Source organism: Equus przewalskii, chromosome 4 (assembly GCF_037783145.1).
Source record: "Equus przewalskii isolate Varuska chromosome 4, EquPr2, whole genome shotgun sequence".
Classification (NCBI taxonomy): domain Eukaryota; kingdom Metazoa; phylum Chordata; class Mammalia; order Perissodactyla; family Equidae; genus Equus; species Equus przewalskii.
The window spans coordinates 51,082,768-51,104,431 of record NC_091834.1 but is presented as its reverse complement, the minus strand read 5'-3'; the positions used below and the strand labels follow the sequence as shown (position 1 = coordinate 51,104,431).

General features: G+C 37.0%; 1 protein-coding gene across 1 annotated transcript in view; it reads right to left on the bottom strand.

Moving 5' to 3' along the window:
• Positions 1–21,664, bottom strand: part of HDAC9 (histone deacetylase 9) — a 676,098-nt gene that overhangs the window by 209,141 nt on the left and 445,293 nt on the right. Inside the window, 2 exon segments of the mRNA XM_070615860.1 lie at positions 11,854–11,903; positions 16,996–17,116. Of these exon segments, the coding sequence (XP_070471961.1) occupies positions 11,854–11,903; positions 16,996–17,116 (171 nt within the window).

Sequence of the window (21,664 nt, the reverse complement as noted above, 5' to 3'; positions counted from 1 at the left end):
GCCATTGATAACCTACATCATCACATTTGATCCTCAAAACAATGCAGTGAGAGAGGCCTGATTATTTCCATTTTACAGATAAAGAAACTGAGGCTCAGATAAGTCAAAGTAATTACTTTTTTTTTTAAGATTTTTTTATTTTTCCTTTTCTCTCCCCAAAGCCCCCTGGTACATAGTTGTTTATTTTCAGTTGTGGGTCCTTCTAGTTGTGGCATGTGGGATGCCACCTCAGCATGGCTTGATGAGCGGTGCCATGTCTGTGACCAGGATCCAAACCAGTGAAACCCTGGGCCGCAGAAGCAGAGCATGTGAACTTAACCACTCGGCCATGGGGCCGGCCCCTAGTCAAGCAATTATTAACAGAAGCTTGGCATTGCTAGGGCTGAGCAGAAGGACATATCCCCTAAAAGTGTAAAACCACTCAGGGACAGTTCTGCAGTTACTGAGGTAGCAACACTTCAAAACCTCTTGAGAGATATCTATGACTCTGTGTAACTGTCACTTTTTTCCTCCTGTAGGATAATGGTAAGAGTCCTATTTGTGGGCAAGGACCTATGGCATTCTTTACTGTATTCTTTGGCTGGCTCTGCAGACTGTAACAATGGGTGTCCGCCCTTCTCCCATGTGATACAACGTTCCAGCTCTTTGAATGTCCATATTCATTTCATGTTAGATGTTCTGCTGAAACCCTGAGACCTTTGAAATGGAGCTGGGATGGATTTATGAGGACAATGGGTGGGTGAACCCACATGCTTTCTCTCTTTTGTTCAACACTGGGAGGAACACATGAATGACAGCCCATTCCCTTGGGATCACTTCTAGGTTATAATGCCCACACCTTAGCTTCTTTAGTCATGGTGAGATGAAAAAGAAACAGAGCAGCTACACGGAGGACCTTCAGACTCCAAGTAAAACCACGGATATGATGAATGAATACTGTGACCAATATTCCATATGGAAAGAAGGCGTGAACTATTAATGCAGCAGCTGGAGGAGACAAGGGGCATGCCATGTACACTAACGCTCTACCACAAACTCCCTTCCAGTATGATCAACTGCTTTCCGGCAGCTCCATTGACCTTGCATGTGCAATTTCTAGTCACTCTTCATCTTCAGGAAAATATCCCTTTGCTATTTACGTGCCAGGAACAGAATAAGTACAGGAATATGTTTGTTGTGGCAAAGTGCTACATCTTGAGACTCTAAAGATCCTTACTTAAGATACTGGTGGACTCAAGGATTTGTCAATAATATATGGATTCCTGTGGGTTATGTGGTCAGTCAAGGAATTTGAGAGTCCCTATTGCAGTTATTCACAGTTTCAGTGACCTGCTGGTCAATCTTACTGAGACTGAATTAGAGATAGAGCCAAGTAATACCATTTTAGTATTTTCCTACTGCTTCTTCATTTAATCTGATGTACATACTGTGTAAAGGGTATTTCATAATATGCTAATCCTTGTAGTCACTAGACAGTGCATGTTAGAGCCCTGTCCCTACCAAGACAGCTTAATAAAATTAACTCTGACTCAGTCAGTGTGTGAAATGAGATTCTCTCTAACTCATCCCACAGTGGTTTGGTCCAAGAGCAGAGATTTTTCAGTGGTCTAGTCAGAGTTGAAATGCTGTGTACAGCTGCATAATGTTTTTTTTTTTTTTTAAAGATTTTATTTTTTCCTTTTTCTCCCCAAAGCCCCCCGGTACATAGTTGTGTATTCTTCGTTGTGGGTTCTTCTAGTTGTGGCATGTGGGACGCTGCCTCAGCGTGGTCTGATGAGCAGTGCCATGTCCGCGCCCAGGATTCGAACTAACGAAACACTGGGCCGCCTGCAGCGGAGCGCGCGAACTTAACCACTCGGCCATGGGGCCAGCCCCCACAGCTGCATAATTTTTTACCCCAAGTTAATGATGTCTGAATGCACAGATTTAATACTTTATAGGAATTTCAATAAAAAAGAATATGCTCTTGGCAAAAGAAACAATTGTGCTTTCTTATGGCTAGGGTAATTCTCATTTGGGAAGGAAGTGTTGACAATCATATGAGGTTGAAATTATGGCGAGTTGTGTGTACACAGTATTGTGGTTAAGAGCTTGAGAATCAGGAGATTTCTACTTCACCACCTACTAATTGTGTGACTTGAACAAGTTACTCCCCTTGCTGAACCTTGGTTTCCTTTTCTGTAGAATAGGAAGCCTCAGTTATACCTTTAGTACTAAGACTCCTGGGATTGTTGTGATGATTAAAAGAGATGAGGTAGGTTATCACTGGAGGCTGCTGCATGTAAAGAATGGCTGCCCTCTGATGTGAGGCTGTGAATAAGCCCAGTTCTGTGAGAATCAGTAAGGTATGTTTTAAAGGGTTCTCTAGAGCCCTGCCTAGACTAGGGCATTTCACCCTTCCCACTACCTAATAGATAATCCCATCATTAAAGTGAATCCTCTGGACACCATTAGGGTCAAAGTTAAGTATTATTATTTTAGACGGTTAGAGTACAGCCCTAAATAACTTAGCAGAAGTTTTTTATTGGTTGATCCTATTTAATATTGAAGTTACTGAGGATTAGAAACTGAGAGTTAATAGTAAAAAGTAGCCCTGGTAGCTTGACTCCAAAGTTTGTGTTCTTTGCACTGTATACATGCAACACAAAATTGGCCACGAAGAAATAAAGAAGTCACCATCCTTTGGTCTATGCACTAGCCTAATGGGATCGACAAATCAGTTACCCTGAATCTCACAGCTAGATATAAATCAGCAGGGACCAGCCAGAAACAACCGAGGCCACAATGTAACACTGTCATTAAGAAGCTGCTAAAAGGCACATGAAAAAGCACTGGGAAATGTCATGCATGCAAATGTCAGGGCATTATCATTATACTTGAAAATGGGCAGGTGTTAAAACACTGTATCTAAGTTGCAACTGCACAATTTATATAGAAAACTATGTCTAAAAAACGTCCCCAGGGACTGGGAACCCCAAAGCACATAATGCTGCTAAGATCTGGAGCCACCCAGATGTCTCACAGCACAGGATCTGCTATTGAGGCCCAGATTTTTGAGTGCTTGGATAACTGTGCCCCTGCCCTCAAGCTCCTCCAGACCTCCAAGGTCAGATCTTAAGAGAGATCTTAGGATCTCAAGTTGTGCCTGTAAATCCAACTTGCTCCCCTGCTCCATCACCACACCTCAATCCAGGAACCAAATGGAAGGCAAGAACTCTGTGTGTTCTGGATAGAACAACTGTACCCCCAACTGTCCTCATCTATATGGGTGGGAATGAAGATGGGGACCTAGAACTCTGAGCAGTCTTGACAAGCCCGCTCTCATCCTCTCTGAACTTTCATTGCTTCCCCATCACTCTGCTTGGGACCCTCAGTACAGATCTCATTATTCTCTGTATCCCTCTTTAAGTTAGTCAGCCATCAGCCAGCTTGGGACCCTTAATACCAATCTCATTGCTCCCTGTAATACTCCTTATGTTAGTCACCACAAGAAGCCAGGACTCCCAGGTCATTTCTTACCCATCAATTCTAATCTCCAAAAGTTAATACTTCCCATTAACCACCATTTCTGTCCCCCAGCCCCATCAGACTCCATACTCCCTTCGTTGCTTTCTTTTTTCCATAACATTCATCGTTGCACACACATATTTAATGTGTATTTGCTTATTTGTCTCCCCTACCAGAATCAAAGTTCCATCACGACAGAATTTTTTCTGTTTTGTTCAGTGCTCTACGTGCAGTTCCTGGCATATAATAAGCACTCAACAAATTTTTATTGTATACATAAGTGAATAAATTTTGTTAATGAATTCTGCCCCAAGCTGTGGTAGGCACTAGAAGCTGTGAGTATATCAAGTCCAAAGGCACAGAGAATAGTCTATGCCAATTAGTACTGGGCCTTTGACTTCTCTCATACTTGTTATTAATGGAATAGTGGACCGATGCTGGATATTGTACTCACTTGCTAGCTCTCAGAATGAAGATTTGATGCCTTGATCAAAGAAAGCTGAGACAGGAAGGCTATCTTATAAAATATTTCATCAGAAAAATGACTTTGGATCTTGCTCAACTAAGAGTCCAGATATTCTGATTACCTTCAGTACATATCCCTATGAACTCTCAGGTCTTTCTTGCTAAAGTTTATTAATAGAAATAAAATAAGATTAACATAGAGTATAATGATAAGCATAATAAGTGATATGAGTGGAAATTGAAAAGGAAAAGACATAAAAATGTAAAAAGTATGAGGCTACAAGTTGCTCCATACTTAGCACACAGGAGGTTCTTAATACCTGTTTATTTAATAAATGAATGAGTGGATGTTGACATGTCTAAAGGAAAGACAATAAGTTAGGGAAAAAAAGTAATCTCTTTAGGAGCAAAGAATTTCACTACAGGCCTTCGGTTTTATTTCTTTTACTTCTTTGCCACATTTCAAAATGGTATAGGATCAATTTGAGAAGTCTTTATAGATCATCATTAAGGATATCTCCATGTGTCCATAGTAAATATTAATCAGAGACCATATCAATCATATCATTTAGAATATGACAACAGAATAAATTAACCAAATGATTTTGGATGCTTATCACTCTCAAATATATTAGTCTTTTAATAGTCTTGTTAGTCTTCATAAAAACAATGACTCAATTTATGCTCTGTTGCTAAGATAAATCATTGTTTTAGTCTTCCTTTATTTTACTTATTATTTTATATTTAAAAATGAGACACTGCGCAGTGGTTATAATGCCTCTTGCCTAGGAGTCAGAAGCTATGGCTTCTACTCAGGGCTTTGGAATGATTAAGTCCTGGGGACTCTGCTGTGAACTGCCTGCTATGGTTCAAGCATTCAGTTAGCTAATTGCTTTTAGTTTTGGATTTTGAAGGAAAAGCAATAGATTACTTGAGAATTTAGAAGTTATGCTTTACTAAAGTTCCTGTCTAAATACTTCACAATGACAAATCTAATAGTGATGTGTCAATATTATATATTGGATATTAGTTTGTTACAGAGATGAACAGCTGGGTCTGGAACTATCCACGGTAGAAATATCACAAATGAAAATATTAGTGAAGTTTTTTCACATGAAAATGAAAAGCTGAGATGGGCCAGGGTTTCGCTACATTTCAGGCTGCACAACATAGACGCTGTCCCAATGTTCCTTTTTTCTAAGTAGTCCCATTTCCTTTGTCAACTCTAAATTTTTGTTTGACCTAATGAATTATGTTTTCTTGACAGTCAGAAGCAGCATTCAGTGGATGATTATATATTCAAATATTTTAATTTCTTAGAAATTTTGTTTCATAGAGCCATAGAGTTCCTGAGTTAGAAGATTAAAGCTCATCAACTCCATTTACCTTCAGCAACCTCAGAGTCTAAGGCTCTGCATGATTATAAGCAAGACACATAGACAAGGGGAGCAAATTATTATAGAACAGAGAAAAATGATAGAACAAGAAATTCCAGAAATAGATGTTTCCTTCTTCCCTGCTATTGACATCACTTTGGTTGACATAATTGAACATATATTTTTTATAAGTGTTGTGGTCCTGAGAATGTAAAAAACACATGTGCAATGCTTTGATAATGGCTTTTGTGTGTGTGTGAGGAAGACTGTCACTAAGCTAACATCTTAATATCTGTGCCAATCTTCCTCTATTTTGTATGTGGGATGCCACCAGAGTATTGCTTGATGAGCAGTGCATAGGTCCACACCTGGGATCAGAATCTGCGAGTCCTGGACTGCTGAAGCAGAGCACCTGAACTATGTTCACGCAGCTGGCCCCATGTTGATGGCATTTGACAACGGAAGACTTTCAATAGCTTGCTAGATCCATGCTTATTTTAAGAAGAAAATGAAACTAAAATTTCAAAATGCATCCTGTTGTACTTAGCCATAATGTCAAAGTAGAAAGAATTTAATCACAGCTAAGTGAATTAAGGAAGAAATTAAGGTTTCCATTTCTAACTCTCCTCTTTCCTGCAATGGACACCAGACAGTTAAATATTCTATATAATTTTACATTTTGTAGTAAACACAGGGTAATGTATATATGTTTATTTCTGTGGGGAGTATTGTCTACTTCCCTGCAAATATTATTGAGTATACACAATTAGCATCATCTAAGCAGTACAGAAATTTCCTTTGTTATTGAGAAGGAATTCCCTAGCTTTCATAATATTTTGTACTATATTTTCCAAGGCTGGGGCAACACGATCTTTTTGTGGAATCCATAGCATGAAACAAAACTCTCAAACAGTTTCATTAAGGTGGCTTATCAGTTTTACTTTTTCCAGGTGCTGTGGGGTGTTCCTGCTAGTATCATTTACAACAAGTTTAAAACTAACGAAAATCCAAACACAATTAGGAAGGGGAGATGGGGAAAAGAGAGATTCCAAATCAGGGTGGATCTTTTTATTGTGCTGGAGGGAAGAGGACTCTGATGCCCCTTTGATAGCAGCAGTGGAGGAAGTGAAGCACTGATTGCAAGCCAGGTTTGAGTTGACCATTAATACAAGAGAATCAATGTTATCCTGATTACTGCATGTAAGAAACAGATGCCACCCCCTCCTCTTTCTGCAGATATAACAAAATCATTGTGCCAGCTCAGGATAACGGTGTGAGAATAACAACATGATGCATATACTTATGATAAAAGCAAGAGGTTCTCATGTCAATATCAAAACTTCGGGGACATCCAAATTTTGGTACAAACATTAGTTTAGTGGGGTTTTTTGAGGAAGAATAATTCCCTGCTAATTGGCAACAGATTGTGTAATTGTCAAAAATATGGTGTGTTTTTATGGCCTAAACAAATAATGCCTAGATGTGCCTTCTACCCTACATTCATACCCTCCACACACACACACAAACTCATACAAACACAGTCATTCCTAATTGTTCTTGAAAATTTAGGTTAATGACTGCTTGAGTAACCCCCACACTCCTCTTCTTTCTTTTCTGTTCTGGAAACCCCCTCCTCTGTGCTCCCACAGCACATTTATCAGAATCAGCCCAATGAATACGCTATGAGCAACTGAGAAAAATGATCTTGTCTCATTAGTCTTTGCATTCCTATAGTTTGTCTAATCATTGGCAACAAGCCTTATCTTATGTTTTCTACCCTTCACTCCTCATATGGTAGCATATGTTACGCCTTCTGAAATACTGATTTTGTTACAAAAACCACTCTAAATAACAGGAGAAAAATGTATTAACCAAACCTTTCTGTTACATTGAATTTAACTATATGTCCATAGATTTGGTCATAAAAGAAATCATTTCCTGATATTATAATACAATAGAGAAAGTCAGAGCAGTCCTTTGAAAGGTTTGCCACTGGTACTTTTTTTTTACTGTTATTGGGGAGAATAAATGTGGAGGAGCAAGGTAGCGTAATAAATGAGAAAATAATACAAAGGTATAAATGTAGCTTAAAATAAAATTTTCTTCTGAACATATGTACATATATATGTAATATTTATATATATGCAAATTTTATATATTAGAGGGGAAAGCTTACATTTGAAACCTCACAGAATGAAAGAAAATTTGAGAGATTTCATCCAAACTTGCCTCCTGTATATACGTATAGTTAGTATATAACTGAAATGTCTGCTGAAAACCTCAGAGCAATTGAAATGAGCCTTAAATTACCTCCCCAAAATCAACTAATCCTTCTCCCCGTTTCCCCCTCCCCAAATCACAAAAATAACATCCCTAACCCCTAGTGTGTCAGATCCAGGTATAATCAAATAGAATATGGACAGAGTGAAAATTTGTAATAAAAAGCTGGGTTTGTGTTCAAGATTGACTGAGTTACTGCTGGAGAAGGTGCCTTGATTAAATCTCACAGAGCCTCATTTTTGGCACATCTTAGACCAGTTATGCAGGCCCAGATTCTGCCCATGCTCTGCAATTCCTCATTCCTCCTAGGAAACTGTTCTGCCTCTTCCACAGCTCCTCCTCCTCCAATCAAGGGTCTGACACTGCCCATTGACCACGTTTATTTTTCTGCCTTTGGCACTAGGAGCTTGTCTGTTGTAGGATAAAAGTGGAATTCTCTGCTGTCTGCAGGGCTTTCCCCAGGGAACAGAGCATGAAACCCAAACTTATATATAAAATCATATCCTGTTTGCAAACATCATATTCCCTTTGCTTCTCACTAATCTGGTCCTGTAAACCCCAGCACAGCTTGAGAGCCCATTCCTCATCTAAACAAATGCCATAAGCCCCTTTATACTTTTACAACCATGTCAAAAAATAATATTGCCTGCCAATAGTGATGTGATTGGAGTTGCCTCCTCCGAGCCATAAAAGAAGTGCAGAGTCTGTTATCAATTTCTCTAAGTGTATCAGGGGAATTATGGGTCGATTCAGTTCCAAGTTATAAATGACAACTCAAAAGCCGCAGAAGCGTTTGAAGCTGGGAGCTGATGACGACATTATCATAAAAGCCTGCTCGTCCTTGCTTTTGTGGGTTTTTTTGTGGCCTATCAAGTGAAGAGTGAAAAATAAGGCTGAGAAATGACTTCAAGATTTCTTCACACAGCAGCAGGTCAGATAGCCAGGAAAACGATCACTATTTTTAGTGATATACCCCGAGGAGTGAGAACTAAAGTGGTCCTGCCCTGGCTTTTGTTTCCACCAGAGTCCCTTGATTATCTATTTCACTCTACAATGACCAATTCCTGGGATTTGGTAAAATGCTCTTTTCAATTGGTGCATTTTCTTGTAGTGTAATCACACAGGGATCAGAAATGAGTCATGCCATAGTAACTAAACAAAATGAGAACCAAACACAAAGGAATTCGGAAACCTTGAGATTGTTGCTCAAAAGGCAATTCTGGAGAGCACACTTTAACGCACTTTAAATACCATTTACCCTTTGAGCTACTTGACCAACATTGTTAAATTATCACCTGCAATTTTAGGGGAAAATATAATAAGTAGGGATTTTCTGATTTTATAATGTCCCTGGTAGTCTCCTCAAAAGCAACTAATTCATCAGCATTCAGTAGGTATATATTAAACCCATCCAGTAGAGAAATATATATTTTAGATAACTAGAGTTTACTTTAACAATTGGGGAGCATTAAGTATTTTGGAATTTAAACCAAGGGTCTATCTTAAATAATTTGAACCAGAAGAGTGCCTTAAGACAAAAGCAATTTCAGTGGTTCCCAAACTCACTAGGGTGCCCCCATGTTACCAAGTTGGGCCATTCCAAATTCATACTGGGTATCTTTTGTATACTTAATATGTCTAGGATTGTCTTGGAGGTAAAAATTTAGACTGGTACAAATCCAGGGGACCCAGAATTTCTCTTAGGACTTATACCAAAACCAAAGATCTTAGGGGCTAAGATGGTTCCTGAATGTCTAAGAACACAATGTTGTTCCTAAAAAAAGCCAAAAGGACTGAATCAAACCAGTTCTCAAGTACCAACAAGGACAAGCTTGCTCACACACACACACACACACACACACTCACCTAGACCTACATAAACACCACCAGAGGACTTACAGGCCAATTTGACAAACAGACGTGTCTCTCTTCAGCCCTTTCCAGCATTGATGGAGTCAAACTAATCCAGTCTTTCTCCTCTTGCCTCTACTTGACCAAGCTAGACTTACCCACCACCACTGCTGCCACCATCCAGATTAGATCAGTGTTTGGGGCTGTTATTAAGGACATATTCTATGACACCCACTGTTCCAGAAGCAGCACTCACTATTCATTCCTTGGGCACTTCTAAGAGTTTATTAGAGCAGTTCTGGCTAAAGAATAAAAGTCACCTTGATCTGGGTTTAGAGCAGTTGAGTAGAGGTACTTTGTGTTCAAGGGATAGTGAGTTATAGGCACAGCCCAAGTCAGACTTGGGAGGTGGGTCCTAGGGAGCTGTCCTCATTTCGACTCTGGATCAGCAATTAAATGTACTTTGTAAATGTAATCTAAATGTAAAAATGTAATGTAAATGCAAAAAGAAAAAACTCTGTAAATGAATAGGGTTTGATGACTACCACTCTTCTAACAGCTTTGATTTCCTCCCCATCACCTACCCACTAAATTGTCCTTAGCTAAGTTGTCCTTAGCTTTGTTTCATTCTTCGCATCATTTACAGGTAATCTTACGGCCATTCTCTTAAAATAGCCACTTATGATGTTAGAAAATAAACTCAAAAGTCAATGAAACCCACTTTAGAAGTCAGTTTATCCTCTGCTTTTTAGAATGATTTTGCAAGCTCCTGGCTTGACAGGAGATTTGCTAAAAATGAGAAGGATTAATGTAGGGTGGTGATTGTCCTGTGCTCGGAGTCAAAAAGCGAAGCTCACTGGGGAGCTGCCACAAAAGGGACCACACTACACCAGCTGCACAGCTGCACTGCTAGGCTTCAGGGGCAGTGGATGGCCTGTTGAAGATGAAAGCTGTGGAAGGTCCTAAAATGCTCTTTTGGAACTCCTCCACATGGACATGCCCGTCAACCTTATACTTTCAGCCTTTCACCCTTTGCCATGTGACTTCAGGAAAATAACCTCAGTTCTCTGAGCCTTCAGGTTCTCATCTGAGAAATAGTGTTAATAATAATGACTATTTTACAAAGTTGTTATGAACCTTGGTTGTATGTTAGTAAACTGTAACGTCCAATGCATATTGATACAGTTGCTATTCTTATTTCTAGAGGGCAGAATCACACGTGAAGGAATAGAAAGATTATCCTTGCTAAATCTAACATCCCTAAAATGACAGAATTAACTGAAATTATATGGGATTTCCCTGTATAAAATTTAGTTATAGCAAAATTTTGCCTAAAATCTGACATACACAGGACTAGTTTTGTTCTTTCCCTTCAATATCCGAGAAACCTAATTGACTTAAATTCCTTAGTCCTTGGAAACCTGATCTAGAATGATGTTGTCCTAACACAACTTAGCCTTAGTTCTACAGGATGACAGTTTGTTACTGGTAAGAGTTAACTTTAAATAGATTGCAGGTTATAGGCTACATTCTAATCATCCACCAAAATGTAGACATTTTTCTTCACATGTCGCTGGATTCGAACAAATTTCTCCTTGAAATGTGGTACAAATATCCTGAGTCAAAAAGTCTTTGTTAATTATTGAAGACAAAAATGACCCCAGGGGTTCACAAGCAAAATGTCCCACAATGCAAAACACTGTGAAGTTTATGCCATTTTCAGTAGAAATATAATGTATGTGCACACTCAGTGTGACTCTATTGAAAATTGAGTTCCTGTACAAAATGGTGTTAAGCCCTCTTGTTACTACCTGTTTCCAGCTATATAAAAGTCTAGCTAAGCCGCTTTCATGGATGTGTGACCTGTACAGTTACACAGAATCCTGCAGTTAGAAGGGCCCCACACTTGGTTCAATTTGCTATTGTCGCCATCTTGAAATTCTTAACTTTTTTTTTTTTTGAGGAAGATTAGCCCTCAGCTAACATCTGCTGCCAGTCCTCCTCATTTTGCTGAGCAAGACTGGCCCTGAGCTAACATCCGTGCTCATCTTCCTCTACTTTATATGTGGGACGCCTACCACAGCATGGCTTGCCAAGCCATGCCGTGTCTGCACCTGGGATCCAAACCGGCAAACCCCGGGCCACAGAAGCAGAGCGTGTGCACGTAACCACTGCACCACTGGGCCAGCCCCCTTAAAATTCTTAACTTTTGAACAAGAGGATCTGCATTTTCATTTGGCATTGAGCCTTATAAATTATGTAGCCAGTGTAGAGTAACTTTTACTGAGAAGCAGCCTTAAACACAACTGAACAGATAAAGCAGATATTTTTGGAAGTGTATGTTATTAACAGCAGTAAGAAAACTCATACTTACCCCAATTCCACCACAAGGTAATGAAGAAAAAAACTTTTGAGAAGCGCCACCTACAGTAAGAAAATACGAAAAAACACGTAAGTTTGGAATATAACTATAGTTTTTTAAATTTTTGCTGTTTTTTAACACATATTATTATATTAAGTAGCATTTAACATTTGACTCAGGAGCAAACTGATCAAATTTTAGATAGGTAAGAACTTAAAGCAAAAGAATACAAATATTATTAGATGTAGCGTCCATTGCCCCACATGAACAAACACCCATGAAGTTCGAGTTATATCACAATATCTTTTTTATTTATAATTTATTAATTATTTATTATAAATAACTTGGCTAGTCACTGTCACTTTTTAAATTTTTCAAATAGTAAAATAACTATTCAAATATGGACTTACTCAATTTCTACTTCAGATATAGCTAAGACCAAGCATACTATAAGCCTTTCCAATAGCCACAATTTTCTAAACAAGTCACAAAACACTACAAAAAGGATACCCTATTTGGGGGTCTATACAATATAAATAAAAATACACGAGCTGGCCCCATGGCCAAGTGGTTAAGTCCTTGTGCTACACTTCGGTGGCCCAGGGTTTTCCCGGTTCAGATCCTGGTCACCGACCTGGTACCACTCATCAAGTCATGCTGAGGTGGCATCCCACATAGCTCAACTAGAAGGACCTACACCTAGACTATACAACTATATACTGGGGGGCTTTGGAGAAAATAAAATATATATATACATATATATATATCTTCTTTAAAATATACACCAAAATTTTACTTGTGACTGTGTCTCAGAATTGATATTTCACGGAATTTTTAATCATTTTGTTTACTTCCACTTTTATTTTCTACATTATCTACTATATGAATAGAGAAAACAAAAGTAACGACTGCTGAACCAGTCCTGATGGCCTAGTGGTTAAAGCTCGTTCTGTGCACGCCACTTTGGCAGCCTGGGTTTGGTTCCCAGGCGTGGAGCCACACCACTCATCTGTCAGTAGCTATGCTGTGGCAGCAGCTCACATAGAAGAACTAGCAGTATAACTAGAATCTACAACTACGTACAGGGCTCAGGGGAGGAAGAAAACAAAAACAAAAACCACTGCTAAACCCCTAAGACTAAAGTGTGCCCAGCAAAGCAATTAAAGAGAAAGGCAGTAGACATTTCTAAATCATGGTCAAATGGCTCTAAAGTGACTCAGACAGGTCACTTGGGAAATTAGCGGTAGAACTAGGTACAAACCTCTGTTTCACCTATCCCAATTCATTTGTTCTATTGATGATCAATGAAATAAATAATAACGAAAACTGAAAACAGGTTTGTGATGGAATTCACATGCCATGTCAGTAAAAGTTTAAATAGATTTTACTGTCACAGAACAAAGTTTATTTTGAAAACAATAAACTGTATGAGTTGATTTTTCAAATACAATTGCTAACAGATGGAAAATGATAAAGAAAAATGTAAGCGCAAACAAAAAACATCTCTTTATATATAAGGATCTTCATGGAAAAAAGATGAGAAGTCAACAGAAAAAATAAATAAATTATGGAAAAATACTAAAACTGGAATACTGATGTCAGTAAAAGAAACATAAAAAAATGATGGATAGCTTGGGGGAGGAGTAAAGTTTTCTTAAGTCGTTGCTCATAACAAAGATATTTCTGTATCATTGAATATTTTGCAAGGATGTATTCATACGTCACAGGTGAAATTGAAATATATTATGTTGTATATTTTAATGTCTGAAGTCTTCATTCCATAGTTAGTGAAAAGGAGTAAGAATACAATGTAATAAAATAATTTTTAAAGTAATTTTTAAAAATTATTAAACTCTAAGGGAGTAAGAAAAATAAATGATATGCTGCTTAAGGAGAATTTTATTTAATAATGTTTACATAGTACAAAACAGCCAAATAATAATAATTTAAATTTAGTAGTGTGTAACAAATTTTTCATTCACTGACTTGACTGAATTTATTTTTTAATAACATTATATTATTATAATGTTATCCATAGACTGAGATCTGGCTAGCCACAAGATAATGAAAACTGGTAGTAAGAACGACAGGAATATTAATACTAAGAAAACGTTGCACCAGAAATGATTTGAGAGAATGTTTTTAAAGTGTCACCTTACAGGGTCTAAAGTATTTAAAAAGATAAATGGTGCCCATTTTCAAATCTAATTATTTTATAACCTATAGATGTCTTTCAAGATACAAAGACTGATAGGTCCGGTCATAATGAACTTTTACTGAAATCCTTCCTCCTAACTCCAGAACATAACTATCGAGTAGTAGTATCAATTTAACTCAGAAAATTCATACAATTGAATGAATTTCAATTCAATGTGTGTGCGCATTGACACCTCCCGCCTGATCTGTGTTGGGAGGGATTAGGGGAGAAAGAGTGATGTATGAAAGTGAAAGAAAGGGATGGAGAGAAAATATCTTGATGGTTATGAGTTTCTATACATTCACACATGGCCACTTCCATCTGGTCTCTTAGATATAAATAAAAAACAAGCCACAAGAATTCAAATTTAACAAAGAACAAAAAAAATTATAAAAAGTCAAGTTTTTAAAATAATGGGATTATTCACTTAGAACTTGAATTAAGGAAAATTAGCTAAGTTTCTGGATTCACGGGACAAACTGAAGTAGTTCAGAAGTGTCATCAAAGTTGAATTTAGTGTTTCACATCAAGACCTCACAATGCAACATCTCTGTTTATCTTTACTAGTGCAGCTAGCACACAACGTTGAAATTGTTGCACTGATCCCTGAGAGGTGACTATGGAACTCCACACGTGTATCTAAATCTAATTCTAAAATCATCAGCTATATGAATATTATCCCACATTAAATACTCAAAGCTAATGAGATAAATGGCCAATTTATTTGGCTTAAAACTGTAAAATTAAATTATTGGTCCTTGGTGTTTTCATTGCATACATATGTGAAAAAGACCTTTGCCCAAGTTCTAAGTTATACATTGGAATTCATTTTTAAATCATCAAATTTTCAAATGATATATATGTTGAGTATTTTGAGAAAATAAGTTTTGCTCAAAAGTGTCAAATTTCATTTAAAAAAAAAATGGTATTGCCATGTTTCCTAAGTAAATCATTGGAAACGGCCAAAGTTCAAATTTCATGTTTTTTTTACAAATATGTCTTTTCTCTTAAATTGTGGAATAATAGTTGTTTTGTAACATCCTTCAGACACCTACATGTAAGTTTGCCCCCATTAAATCCAAAGTACCTAGTCCTATGCCTCGGTTTACACTACAGTAAAAAGAAGAAGAAAAAGAAAAATGGGGAAGGGTTCCTACTTGTATTCTCTTAACCAAAACAAAAAATAATCAAAGTATACATGGCTCCCTATCTTTAAATGTGTGAGTATTCTGACCTCATAAAACCATGGAAGTTAATGTCTGGTTTACTTGACCTTTGTGGGAAACTTGGTGAGATTATTAACTCATGTTAAAATAAGGACATTTATGGGGCTGGCCCCGTGGCCGAGTGGTTAAGTTCCCGTGCTCCGCTGCAGGCGGCCCAGTGTTTCGTTGGTTCGAATCCTGGGCGCGGACATGGCACTGCTCATCAGACCACGCTGAGGCAGCGTCCCACATGCCACAACTAGAAGAACCCACAACGAAGAATACACAACTATGTACTGGGGGGCGTTGGGGAGAAAAAGGAAAAAATAAAATCTTTAAAAAAAAAAAAATAAGGACATTTATTATACAGTATCTACAGCGAAGAAAGTATTTTATGTAAAGGCTCTGCATGTGCAGAGATTGATTCCTTCAATAGAAAGAAGGAAAAAAACATAAAGTGTATATTTAGATTGACTTATTTGCCTTTACATTAATATATGTTTACTTCTATTATACAAATTGTATTTATCAAATTTTAATAACATGTTTTCTAAAAATTGAGTAATCTTTACGTGTTCCCATCAATTTCTCCCCAAGCTACCTTTACCTATTCTGCAATGCATGCACGTGCATACACATACTCACCCATATGCCTTTACTTCATAAATTTAGGGATGCCTGCCACTTGTTTTAAAAAGGCAGACCATAAGCATTATAACAGGTAATTGTTAATTTCCCCTTATAATCGCTCTCCAAGATGCCTACTGTAAGTCATATAATTGCTTTTGAATTGTTTAGCCCCAGATAATATACCATTTTGAAATATATTGAATTAAGTGAAGGAGTCCAATAATTTGGAACTGACACAATAGGTTTATTTGAAAGAAAGGGACAAAAAGGGGTCCTAAAATGACATTTGAGTTAAAATACTTAAAACATGATCCTTTTTGCACACATTTCCATGTCATATATTGTTATTCCATTATAAAAGTTATTGATAAACAATATAATTCATATAATTGTTTCACTGAAAATAAGGTGTTATCATGAACTTTTTCCAAAATCTGTCATTTCTATCACTCATATAAAGTTTATATAAAGCTATGTAACATAAATTTTATTTTAAAATCTGATGGTAAGGTTTGAAAAATCATACATTAACTAAAAATTATGTTATTAGTTTTCTAGTTCTGCCATCTACTTTACTATTTAATTCCATAGTTAAGGTGTGCATTTAATAGATTACATGAAGATTTAAAATGCGATCTTACTATAAAATGTAGTGTTCTAAGCATAGTAATAAGGAGTTTTCACTTAAAACAATTTGTACTATGACCTTTGTCTGTTAAGGTCATAGAAAAAAGAACTGAAAGACACAAAACAAATGGGAAAGGTGAAGATAAATTTGGATAAAGAATGTGAAAATATTTTTTTCTTTTAGTTTAAAAATGTAAGCTAACAAACTTAACAATGCATTTATTCCTGTATGCTAAACACAGTGAACAAACACTGCTCAAATAAAGGTTAATTTTATAGTAAACAATATGGAACTTGCACTGTCATTTTTTCTAATGCAGGCTTTTCTTAATCTACATTGGCTTCTATTGTAAACGACTCATTCCACAAAGCAATGTTGCTGGAAAAGCTGATTTTTTGTCACGCTGCTTGCCAAATATTTTGAACTGACATCAGCATTGACTAATGATAGTGCTGGAATGTGCTGTTCTCAGTAGAAGGGAGGCCCGTACAGACCTAGGAGTGTCCTGGGGTCCAGCTTCTGTCCATCCAGGGGGTTGGTGCCGTACAACAGTGAGTGATGTTCAGAATGAACAAGCTGTATTTCCTCCAGGCTGGCTTTTCGACCTTGAATTCGCTGAAAGAAAACAGCAGAAGCCTACAGTACTCCACTGACAACATTTAGAAGAAAATAAGACCCCAAGTCCCATTTAAGATGATTAATAATGGGCTGAGTTTCACCATGCAGGAATGTGACACTGATTTGCTTAGTAAAGTACCATAATAACATTTGAAAAATGAGTGTATGCGAGGTTCAGATCCAATGGATTGCTTATGCCTAGTAGGCAATTGACATAAAGCATAGTCTTCTTTGGCATAAAAAAGAAATATATAACAAAGAAATTAATAGTTAACTTCTTTGTAAAAGTATCAGCTTAAAAACAAATAGGAGCTACTGTTTAGCTGAGAAGTAAATTCATTAAAATTTTATTTTACACTCACCTGAAGAAGTTGTTCGAACAAATTCCTTATTGTTTCTTAAAGGACATAAGTACCAATATATTTTAATATATTTGATTATCACAAATATGCTGATCACTTCATGTGTGTGCACCTCACAGTAGTGTTAATCGAGACCAATGTTACTCAAAGTGTGTCCTACTGGATTGGTAACACATCAGGAACTGTGTGTGAATGGTCTGTGATGATGTCTCTAGAGAAATTCAGATTAAACATTTAGAAACTTTTAGAGTAATCTGACAGAGTATTTTCCTATTTGTTGAAACTAATATAATCTCATATGTCTTCAATTTTTATTTCACTTTTGCAGTATTTTATTTTTAATATATTTTATAAAATCATTAATCTGTGACAGAATGGAAACTATCTCCATTTAACCAGAAATAGTTTGAGCCACTCTAGACTCAGTCAACATTTTTACAAACACGTTAGGCAGAGACTTTCATTTCAACTAACAAAGAATGTTCCTTCAACATAGACAAAATCATACATTAAGTTAAACTTCAGTTAGTCAATATGCTAAGTGTTCTTCCTGGCCACAATTCTCAGTTGGCACATCTGTGAGCCCAATAAACGTCATGCTGGTGTATGAAGCTAACTAGCCTTACTTTTGAAAATTGCTGTGCTTCCTAAAATTACCCAGACAGTATTAGTATTTCACTTAAGATAAGTATCACAACAAGGCACTTGTAAGGTAATATATTAGTAGACAAATACAGTGAAATTCAAAGAGAATCTGTTCAGGGAATGCTGTCCTCTCATATTCCTGACCATGGAATCACCAGTTGACATGGAAACACCAGGTGAGATTAACATCTCTTTCAGGACTAGGACCAGTCCATATTCAACCTGCTTAGTTTAAGGTGATGCAGCTGCTGTTGACACGTGGTTCACTGAAGGGGCAGCCTGGGAAAACCTCAATACATGTATTGATACTTCCTAGGGGTTTACTGGGTAGAGGGCAGAGCTGTTCTTGTCATGAAAATAAATGATCATGTCACAGTGAGAGAGGAATGGTGCGGGATCCAAGAGGTAAAACGAAAGTAACAGGAGTGATGTAAAACAGAAACTTCTTGACACTGTGCCAAATAAACAAACAAATGCTTACGAAATTTTCTTTGTCATAGCATTGCAGTTTCCTGTTTTTGACATCCAATTTACATTTCTAGAAAAATAAAAATATGCTTTAGAGAAATTATCCCTAGGTAGGTGTTGAATGTTGAAATTAAATCAGGTAGATAATGCTGAAGACTAAGGCAAATTTAACGATGGCCATTTGGCCAGCCATTGCTCTGATCAATAAATAAACATGTTATTGGCCAAGATGGCTTGCTGGTAAACATAAATTTGAAAACATGGAAGACCAGAACAACCAAAGAAACAGAATGACTAGTAATGAGATAAAATGAGCAAGGAAAGTTCAAAGTCAATATTACAGGGAAACATTTTAACTGTGAGATTTTACTGGTAGAAAATCCGCCAAGATAAATAGCGATAACTCCATGGTCTGAGTCATCTAAAATTGGAATGAACAGAGCACTGGAAACAAGACTGTGGCAACAAGTCCTAGTCTGGCAGAATAATGAACACCATGAAATAATAGGGCTTCCAGCTCCCATTTCTATGAGTCTATGAAATCCATAGCCACTAACATCTTATATGCTGATAGAGTGAAACATCTATATCCTAAACAATGTCAGTTCTGTAGCTAACAATCAGACTCATGTTTTGACTACTATCATAAAGCTTCATTGATTTTTTTCCCTTTCTCTTTTTTTATAAAGATATTTTTTCAGCTCTAAATTGAATTTTTACCTCTGGTATGGCATTAAACACTCAATAATAAATATGTCTTTTATGTTTTCATAAACTAGTCATACACTCCATGCTTGTCCGAGCTTCTTTTTTATTCTCCCACAATCCCACTAGCTGAATGAATCCCACTAGTTCAGGCTGAATGCTCAATCACATATTTGGAAAATAATCTGCTAACAAGATTCAATTATTGACAGTATTTCAAGTGCTGATAAGTCATAAAAGAACACCTGCTGAATGAATCTCAGTCATTCCGTTGTATATCAGTGAACTAACAATAAGGACAGAGCATCTGGCCCAGTCTATTATTTAGCATTTACTTAATCTAAAAGCATTCCGTACAAATTTACATCTAGTTCTCCTTCTCACTAATAAAATGAAACACAGTTCATGAGTTTCACTTTGATTTCTCTGCCCCCCCTCCACTTCCTTTTGACTCCCAGGAAGTATTTTACACTGGCTCTTTTTATTATTATAGCATATATTTCTTAAAAAACAATTATACTAAGTACAAGGAAGCACTTATTCTTGACAATGATGTTCTGCTTCTATGGCTGTTGAAGAACAAGACCCATAAACAAGGTGTACATGTTTCCACAGAAAGACAGCAGTAAAAACCAATTCTATATGGAAAATGTTTCTACCTGGAGAAAGGATCTGGAGAAAGTGTGTTTTGAAATTTATATCTCACAAGGGCACTGCTATGGGAATTTGGTGGATGACTAAGTTAAAAATTCTGAAATAGCAACAGTTTTTCTTCTTTCTTAACACATAGGATCGCCTGGAATAAGGACATTTTGCCCCACTTTTATCAGATGTCTTAAATTTGTCACATTTAACTTTTCCTTTCAAATTGTGATCTCCAACAGTTCTCATTTTCTCGTAATTTATTAAGTTACATGTTTACGCTAAATACAGATATTTTTGTTTAATCCCTTCCCATATTTTCTATTTCCTGTGTACCCTTTAATCCTTCATTTCTCTCTCACGATGCTCTTTTGAGTCAAAGGTCAACAGCATAATGAGTCACAAAATAGGACAAAGTGCTCTGATAATCGTAATTGAGGGAGATACTGATTTCCGTTCTCAGAGAGATTTAGTCTGCAGGATGTCTATCTAAAGTCATCTGTGATTCTGCCCAAAAGAGTTCTTGAGAATTCTGAGTGTATCTGGACACTCTGGGACTGTAAGGGATGGTGTTCATCTGGGTATTCCTCACTTGAGATCCAAATATAAGTCTTAAATATTTTACCAATATAGGCCTAGGAAAGAAAGCTTATAGCTCCTCTTTCGCCTTCTTAATAAAGAAACTCTATGACGTAGGATGTGTTCATTATATTTTCATTCTCTGTGACTTGCACTTAAGCAGTTTCTTCCCTGAGAGTAGAAAGGAACTAATGTGCACTGAGTGCCTGCTCTGTGATAAGCACCTTGGGAGTATGACTTTATTTAGTTCAGAGCCCCAAAGAGTATACATTCAGGTTTGAAGTTTAACTAAAGTTGTTCAAAATGACCCTATCATTGAGTCTCACAACACACCATGGTTCTTTCCTAAAGAAATAGTCTTTCTGAAATAAAGCCTGTTAATGCAACCTGATTATAGAAGGAATGTTCTGAACATGATCTACAAAGTCATACTGTGACAGGATAAAATGCAGCCTACCCACACCCACCCACACACAGAGCGCACACACGGTATAGATTCATATTTTTTCTGCCAAGAAGCAGGGTAAAAAGGAAACAGTTCTATTCCTTCCCCTCCTGTGTTCAAAGCCTGGATTGAGGCCAGTGTCCTAATCAGTTCTCATTGGCCCTGGAGGAATCAGAACCTTTTGTAAAATATAATAAAGGGCATAAAATCATGATAAAATGCATGAAAAAGCAGTGCCTTTGGTTAGGGAACTAGAAATAATTTAGCAGAACAGATGGATTGCATTGGTTTGGTATTATTGAGGACATGAAAGGGCTCATTTTGTGGCAGTTCCAAACTAAGAGAAAATGTCTAACCTAAATTTGACAAGTCAAAGTACCTGCCTCTGGTGGGGGGGACCCCATTTTCTTTAATCATTTTCAAAGTCGTGACATATTAGGCAAGAATTTCCACTGAAATATCTCATTTTCTGAAAACATCTCATCCAGTGTCCCTAAATATACAGATGAGTTCGTGTTTCTTTCTCTAAAAATCCACAGGGCTACAGACTTACATAGTTAAAGAAAAGAATCATGAATGACTTATGAGTGTCAAAGTCACCCTCAGTTACAAATTCCATACTTAATATTTAATGAATCAGTTTACAGCCTTTTCATTATTCTTGATACAGCTTTTTCTCTTAACAAATACAAAAATCTG